The sequence below is a fragment of the Pogoniulus pusillus genome, chromosome 24 (genome assembly GCF_015220805.1).
Source record: "Pogoniulus pusillus isolate bPogPus1 chromosome 24, bPogPus1.pri, whole genome shotgun sequence".
Taxonomy (NCBI): Eukaryota; Metazoa; Chordata; class Aves; order Piciformes; family Lybiidae; genus Pogoniulus; species Pogoniulus pusillus.
This window is the reverse complement of record NC_087287.1, coordinates 11,310,223-11,318,866: the sequence shown is the minus strand read 5'-3', so window position 1 is coordinate 11,318,866 and position 8,644 is coordinate 11,310,223. Positions and strand designations below refer to the sequence as shown.

Here is an 8,644-nt window from a genome sequence, read left to right as displayed (position 1 = left end):
AAGACAACAAACACCCTCCCTCAATCCAAACAGGACCAGCAAGTGACATCACCTCATCCTATGTAGCAAGAATTCCTACATTACTTCATAATAGTGAGACTTTTCTACAGCACACTTCATTACAGCACAAATAATATGTATTTCCTTTAGTTCTGTGAAGGACAAAGCAAGGTAAACTGAAGTGTTCTCATAAAAAGAGAATGTTCATAATGTAAAATTCATAAAGGAATGTATGGAGATTAATGACATTTAGAGTCAGTTTTCAGATCAGCCCCCATACATCATAGGTGACCTTAAGAAATGTCTTTGTGTCTTACTTCTCTCACTGAAATGGGTAACTTAATATTGACTTCCATGGGAGCAGGTGTCCATGGGTCCAGATACAAGCTTCTATGAGTTGATATGCTCAGAAATGGTTGTCAGGAGTGCCTACCTAACTAAATAGAACAATAAACCTTGCCGCAGAGGCACTAACCTGATGAGAACTTCTGTTTTAACTACAGCATGAATAATAATAATAATGAAAAAACTGACGATTACAGTCAACAAACAGGGTTCAACACCATATGAGATGGAGGCACTGAACCAGAAGTACCAAAGCTTCTCATAAGCAATTTTCTCACATCTTTAGGTGACTACTCTCAGATGATTTGTGCTCTATTCTAGATAGTCAGATCCAATTACAATTAAAACATGCACCGAAATAATGATCCCGCCCTTAGCACCCTGAATTTGTCAGGGAATTGGGTCATCTGCTACAAAAAATATTCCACAGAACAGCACGTAACATTAAGCTTACTAAGCAGGAAGCAAATTAACAGAAAAATTATCAAATTTGAAGAGTGCTGAGATTACTCATATTTCCACCTCACTGACTTGACTATTAAAGGCAAATACATGCTCAAGCAATAACATGTACAGCTCTATGTATATGGTGAAGAAGCTGAAAAAGCCAGAAACCTGCAGTTTTGAAGTTACTGTGCTAACTAAGAACTATTAGTTACTGTAACACTGAAGGTTTCACCCGGCTAGATAGATCCGGCTTGGCACAAACATTTTTACTGCTAAATCAAAAAAGATAAAAGACTTGGTCTGTAGCTGACACATACAGACACACTGTTAAATACCCAGGCTATTTTGACAGATCGCTCCCTCCCAAACACCGTCTCCGTCTACAGGCTATCATTAGCTGCTCTGGTCTCGACTCCGCCACGCCGTGCTTCTGCACGTCGCTCGTTCGCTACTAAAACGGGGTATTTAAGACTGGGCATCCCTCACATAAACTGTACAAAGGCCGTCACCGGGCGGCCCTTGCCGCTCTCGCAAGCCACGACGGGCCGAGGTGCCCCACTGCTCCTTGGGCTCTCTCGGCCCGCCCGGCACCTGACAAGCCGCGCAGCGCCGGCTACCCGCGGGGCAGGACGGGCTGCGGCTGGGTTGATCGAACAGGGATGAGACTTCTCAACCCTTGCCGTGGCTGCCCACGGACACGCAGGAAATGACGGCGCTCGCTCGGGCGCCGCGGCCCCCCCCCCCCCCGCGGCGAGGGGGGGCGGCCACACGCAGCTCCCGCCGCGGCTGGCCGGCTGGGAGGCGGGGCGGGCGGCGCGGCAAGGTGTGTCCCAGGTGCCCGGCCTATATAGCAGGCCGCTCGGCGGGACGGCGCCCTGGCCCAATGGCGGCGCCCGCCATGGCTGAGCCGCGCTCCAAGCGGCCCCGCGTCACGCTGCCCGGTTGCCCGTCGCACCGCCCGCTGCCCGGCAGCCGGGTGCGGCAGAACTTCCCGCCCGCCGTGGAGGAAGGCCTCTGCGGCGTCACCGGCGCCCTGCTGGAGTTCGCCTATTGCCTGCAGGCGCTGGTAAGGCGGCGGGCCGGGACCGGGTGCTGGGGGGAAGGAGGAACGCTCGAGGGAGCGGAGTGGGTCCCTTCTCGCCCTGGCTGGGCACCGGTATAAAGAGCCTCGAGGGCTGAGAAGGGTTCTAGAGTCAGGCAGACCCGAAGAGCGGTGCTCGTCCCGTTTCGTCACCCAGTGGGATTTGCGTGCTCGATTTGCATCCGCACCCCGCAGCTCAGCAGCGGCCTGCCAGAGCCGCCCGTCAGCTCCGGCTGCGCTGCTGCCTGGGATTTTATCCCTGGCTGGCCGGGACACAGCTATAAAAAAGGCAGAAATGAAGGCCTGGAACATGCGAGTGATGAACTGGGCACTCGAGTATTTCGGGTAATTCACACAGAGCTATGCTTGTGGAAAGAGAATAGAGAACACTAAGCACTCTGGAGTGCAAATCTTGTGTGTTTTTTCCCCAAACTCTTCACCTGAAATAATTCTGTGAGGTTAACTGGTGAAATAGCTGCTTGTGAACGTTGCTACTGGCTTATTGTTTTCTGCTCAACACGGAAGAAATTTGGACATGGATTACAGAAGTTACGTCTGATACCATGTAACATTTATGCCAAAATTTTGCCTCTGGTTACGTACCAAGTTTTAAGGCAATTTAAATTTTAAGAGCCATTTAAATTAAAAAAAAAACCAAAACAACCCAAAATTATGTCAGCTATCCACTGAGAAGCAACATTAGCTATACTCAATATAAACCCAAGATCCTTTGATCTAGCTTGGTGTCAGGTCCACTGAAAATGTAAGTATGCAGTAAAACTTCTACTTGTTAAAGTATGTGAATTAAATCACCCTAGTGATTGGCAGTTGTGCAGGATGGAGAAAGCTGTCAGAAACTGACTGTGGGTAAATCTAACCTAGAAATGTGAGTATCTTAGAGTTGATGATTGACATAAAAGATTTACCTTCAGGTTTAAGCAGGTGTGGTATCTTGCTGCATGTCTTCAGGCAGAGCACACACTTGTACTGGAATCCTGGTTACAGAACACTGAATCTTGACTCTTCTGTCCAAAGAAACATGAATTAATTACTTCAAAAAAAAAGGAGGATTATTCAAATACTACAATGAATGTTCTTAATAAAACATTCCAGCACATACTTCCTCTTGAATGGCTTATGGTCACACATGTGCCACAGATTCTGGGTATCCCAAGATGGCCATAAAAATACAAGAGGAAAATGAACTTGCATTGTGCGTGCAACTTTTCTGCATTTTTCCTAAGCAAACATCATAGATGAAACACAATTATTTCGTATTTACACAAGGTAATAAAGTGGACCCTTAGTCCTCCTAGGCAGGCTACCGTCCAACAGCTTGATATGCATACACCAGTCCAGAGTATGCCCAACAGGCAAAAGCTTTGCTGCATTCCATGTGGGAATGAGCAGCAAGATGCTGTAGCTCCCTCGGTTTGGTTCTGGGCATATTCCCAGCTGCTGTCTCTAATCTTCCCCAGCACTGGAATTGTGCAGAGCCAGTGCTGAAACCAGTACCACCTCCTGGCTCTCCTTCATTACCTGTCTCTTAATCCTCTTGTCTCACTGTAAAACAGCAATACCATGGATAAACCCTTTCTAATGAAGGAGCTGACATATATATTCTATTAACATAATTAAATGTTGCAGTGGTTGAAGCTGTCGCTCTCCCAGACAGAACAGAGCCTGCAGTGGGTTTAGACATTTAGTATTTCTGAAGTATTCCCAGGCATATGTACAATATGAAAGTTGTACACAATATGCTGATTTTTAAATAATTTTATCTATAATGAAGTTGCTAAATAGATGCTAAGTTGTGCTTGTTCCCTTTTTGGTATTTGCCTCAATGCTCTCATGCTTTTGAAAGTTAACTTTGCTGGAATGCTGACCTGAAGGGATAAATCATAACGTTCCCCGTGCTGTGACTATATTTAAAAACAAAACATCCCAAAGCACACACACACTTGACCCAGTCATGAATAAGAGATTCTGGAGATCTCTGACTGCTGCTAGGAGGGTGCTACAATTAATCTGCTCAGTACTAAAGGACATAAGGAGTTCTAGTATAAGTAGAGAGATTTTTCCTCTAAGACTGTAACTTCATTTATTGCAGAAATTTGGATTAAGGTCTTCAAAATGATTGTGGTTTGAGTACCTATTGGAAAGGCCTCCCACATTCTGATAAAGCCAGTGTCCACTGTGAGTGAGTACCATCTCCAGAAAATCTTACTCCTCTTTCTGTATGCTTAGGGCGAATATTTTGATCAGTCACATGTGGCTCTACCAAATGTTTCCAAGTTCTTCTTGCATCAAGCTCTGGAAGAGAGGAAAGCTGCAGAGGCTTTGATGAAGTATCAGCAAGAAAGAGGTGGCCATTACTGCTCTAAAACCATCCAGGTGGGTAGCAAAGAGCAAGCTTTGAAGCCACTTGAAGTCTGCAGTAATCACTCTAACTTCTTGCATTAATGTTGATACTTCAGATCTCTGCATTCATCCCCTATTAGACATCCAGATATAATTTCCCTGTCATATGCCATTGATTAATGCAGTAAAAAGAGCTGCTGTTCTGAATAAATGCTACTCTATCTTTGCTTTTAGAAACCGAACTCTGAGTATGCAGTTGGTCTGGTGAAAGCCCTGGAATTAGCAATGGTGCAGTGGAAAACAATGGTACGGTATTTTGAAGAGCTTTATGCCCTAAGTATTGAAAATGCAGACCCTCACAGTGCAAGCACCATCAAGAAAAAGTTTATTGAGCCCAAAATCCGGAAGATCAAGCTGATGGGAGATCTACTGACCAATGCTCGCAGGCTTGACTGCTCCCAAGATGGCAGAAACAGTCTTGGGGATTACTTTATGGACCGGTTGCAGAAAGAGTTCAGAACAGGCATAGAGCCAGAGTCTAGTCAGCACTGCAGCCCCTGCCAGCCTCTCCAGCAGTGTACAGGAGCTGCAGAGGGTCTGAAGCGACCCCAGAGAGAATCTTGCCAGCACAGAAATGGCATAGGGCCAATATATGCAACCATACACTGTACTACCACACTGCCACAGTGCAATGACGGGACAGGAGCAAAAGTGAAGCAAGGCAGGGAGGGCCTTTAATGCTGTAGCTGCTGCAGCTATGAGGCAGTACCTAAAGCAGGCCTGTATGGAGTGGGGCACGTGAGACAGGAGCTCAGGAGATATGGTGCTGTATCACTCTTGCTTTACGCCCTGTCCCCTCATCCTCCCAGTCACAACTCAGAATCTAGCCCATACTATTACCTTAAATGATAACAAGGTTGTTAATTACCTAGGTTGTCAGCATTAGTCACATTTACCTATGCAATTCCTCTCAGAAGCTAAAAACTTCTAAGCTTCTGTTCTGCCTTAAATGGTTAACAGGGTTAGTGCAAATTATTTTTAAAAGTATACATAACTTTTATAAAACCAAAATTAAACCCCAAAACAAACAAACAGCCACAACTTTAGTACAAGGAAACGTCTGTGTGGCAGAATAACCTAAAGCATCAGTTTTATATTAAATATTTTATATTACTAATAGATTTTTATATTGTTAACAAGTACACTAACATAATGAACTTCTAAAAAATACTTGCTGTAATGTTTTCTTGTCTTATTTCTATCATAGTAGCAATTTAAGTAAACTAATTTACTTATTGCCCAGCTATTTCTAGTGGTCTACTTCTCCAAGATGAAGGATGCAAATGTTATTCAACAATGGGAATAAGATGCTATGCTGGGTGTTTTTCTCCACTTCTTTGCCTAGTTGGCTTTTCTCATCTTCAGAAAGATAAGAGATAAATTGTGAGTTCTTACTGGATATAATCCTCACAGTGTCTAGTGTGTATTTTGTAAGTGTCATTGAAGACACTAACTTGAGAGATCTGTTCAGATGTAATCTTTTACTCTGTGCTACTGCTATTTCTTGTATTCCCTGTCCTGGTCCTTAGCAGAGGAGTAAGACTAGGGAAAAAAAATCACAGAATCACAGAGTAACTTCGGTTGCAAAGGACCTCTAAAATTGAATCCAACCATCAAAAATGCAGCACTTAACTGGAATTGCATCATAGAGAGTGGCCATGCATTAATTTTGCATTTTAATTAGAGCCATGTTCAATTAGAGGGAGTGTTAGCATTGCTACAACTAAGGCCTTTAGCCACCTTGGCTACAGTTCAGAGGTATCAAATTCCTTCCATTCATCTCCTACAGGAATGCCTCTTTTTTCCTGGTATGCTGGCTACCAAGGGTACCTTAGAAGAGCAATTGGCTAGATCAGCTACCTGCAGCAAAGTTGTTGTCATGCATGCTATCATATATGTGATTAGTATTTGTTTCATTGAAAGATTCTCACACTTATGTAATTCAGTAAGCAATATTCCTGTTGTGCTTGAAAATAAATTCTTTTCCATGTTAAAACTGGCACTCTGCATCCATGTTGTATTCATGCATTTACCACACAGGCCTGCTCATATTTTCTTCCTAGATATCTTGTGCATGAATAAAAAACTGCACCAGCACTCTTCTACTAGGTAAGAAGTTGTAGAAAATGGAAGAGTAGAACACAGAATAAAAACAAATGTCAGAAAACTCTATTAAGATTAAAAGCACTTTACAAGAAATTGTTTTCACTAAGCTGACTTGTAGACAGCTGTGGTGAAGTAGCCATTTCTGCAATACTGCCCTAGCCTGCTTGCTTTCTGTTGGGGTTAACACCTGACAAACAATTACAACTCAGGTGCTTTCCTAATCTTTCTGTTAATAGGATTCAGCCTTGGAGAGAGGGGGAATCACTTTAAAACGACCCCTGTATTCATCTGTAAAAATACTGTTGTGTGCTACGAGAATGGCTTGAAGCACTTGTGGCAGTGTGCTGTATTTGCCTATGCTGAAGATGGCTGCTTTCTAAATACAGCTGTAGTTTAAAAGATATTTCCATCTGGGGTAAATTCCATCACCCATCCCCATGCTGAGCATACCTTATTCAACAATTAGTTCCACTGACTGCAGCTCTACATGAATAAGAACAAAGAAATCCATCCCTCTCAGTATTAAAATACAGCTTGCTAAGTATGATCAGAGGAAAGCTACTAACTCAATTCTAAACTAGTGCCATATAAAAACACTCCAAATGCTACATGTTTGACTTACTTCTGTAAGTCTTCTAAGAGTTGGTAACCACCTGAAATATAGGTACTCCAGAGTTTCCAGAACTTAAACTACCTTTTACCTTCAATGAATCCCACCATAAGAAGCCCAACATTTAAGTTTTTCAAAGTGAGACACAGCTGTCTGTTCCTTTTCCCCAAAACACTGCCATGTTTGTTTCTCAGAGGCCAAATGTATCCACACAGTCTCAGATTTTAGGTCCTTCTCTGCCTTTTCCAAATCACTTTCTGTGCCTGCTGTCTGAAGGGACAATCCTGCTAATTTTAGATAAATTTACAATCAGCAATTTTCCCTGTCTCTATCCTCTGAAAAAGAAAGGGGAAATAAACGGGTTACCGTAGAGATCAAGCTCTTCTTGTCCATATACTGTTTCTGCCGAGCGTACATGTGCTTCTGGGCGCAGGAAATGCAGGCTGCCTCGATCGTCCCAGCCTCCTTTTCAACCACGCCCTGAAAAAAAAAAATGAAGGGTGAACGTGAAGCAGGTGTTAAGGGCAACAATAATTAAGAGGAACTTTACAAATTCTCTTTCTCTTCTGAATCCTTGTTTGTACATGTACACTCTGGCTTCCACATTACCTCCAAAGAAATGTTCAAACCCACAATCTGGGGCAGCTCAGAACAGCTCTTGCAGCATATAACTGTAAGCTCTGAAGAGACACAATCTTTACCGTAACTAGGAATTACAGCCACAGAGGCTTCCAAACAGGTGTTAACAATGGTGTACTGCTAAATGCTTGCAATAAGCACCAGCTGCAATTGGACAGATGGGGCTCTTGCTGCTGGTTACTCTCAGGGTGAGGTATTCACATGGATTCTCCAGGAGGAGATCCTCTGTTCTCCATCATGTCCCCACAAAAAAGTACAGCACTTCAGGAGATGTTCCTTGCAAGGACTTATTTTCAGGGCAAACTGTACAAGGCAACATTTTTTCTGGACAAACTCATCCTTGGGAATAATCCTGGAAAGTGAATGTTAGTTCTGGTAGCAGCAGCCTCCAGGGCACCTTCACTGAAAGATCACTGAGCAGAATTCATCACCAGGTCAGGGCCTTCCTCTGGAGTTTTTTACTTAAGTGTATCCATGGGCAATTACTAGCAATCTCCTTGTATTGCTTGTCCAAGTACCACCATTTCCTATCACTGTGCCCAAGGTAACCACTACATGTGCAAATCACAAAGTGCCCTTTCCAGGGGTCATATATAGCCTAGACACACACAGTGGCAGAACATACTACAACACTGGCTCAGTAAGAGGTAAAATAATCTTTTCCATAAGTTAATGATGTGGAAAGAGTTTAAGTGTCTTAAGTGGGCCACACAGCCAGAACCAAGCCTTGATAACCCAATTTACATGTTCAATTATTACAGCGTACAACTACTCCTTGTAGTTATTATGTGTCACTGTATGCCTAGTGCTACCTTCAATTATTTTAATTTTTTAACTGTTCAAAATATATATAAGTCTGCTCACTCCTGGACCAAAGAGCCTCTGTAATAGCAGTGAAGTGTTTCTACATGTTTGCTACCCTGCCTTTCAGAAACAGCTGGGAGATACACTTCTAAACGTGTAAGGGTGGTCAAGAGCTGATCTCCTTGGGGCAT

The 8,644-nt window shown here is 43.5% G+C and overlaps 1 protein-coding gene across 1 annotated transcript; it reads left to right on the top strand.

The window, feature by feature from the left end:
• The first annotated feature begins 1,566 nt into the window (after positions 1-1,566).
• LOC135186147 (ferritin light chain-like) lies at positions 1,567-6,296 on the top strand. Its single transcript, XM_064163601.1, has 3 exons — positions 1,567-1,858; positions 4,121-4,267; positions 4,469-6,296. The coding sequence occupies exons 1-3, from the start codon at positions 1,676-1,678 to the stop codon at positions 4,970-4,972; spliced, it is 834 nt and encodes a 277-aa protein (XP_064019671.1). The 5' UTR covers positions 1,567-1,675; the 3' UTR covers positions 4,973-6,296.
• The last annotated feature ends 2,348 nt before the right edge of the window (positions 6,297-8,644 follow it).

Coding starts and splice junctions, on each gene's coding strand:
- LOC135186147 (XM_064163601.1), top strand. CDS start 1,676: ATGGCGGCGCCCGCCATGGCTGAGCCGCGCTCCAAGCGGCCCCGCGTC. Junction 1,859..4,120: donor CCTATTGCCTGCAGGCGCTG/GTAAGGCGGCGG, acceptor CTGTATGCTTAG/GGCGAATATTTTGATCAGTC. Junction 4,268..4,468: donor ACTGCTCTAAAACCATCCAG/GTGGGTAGCAAA, acceptor CTTTGCTTTTAG/AAACCGAACTCTGAGTATGC.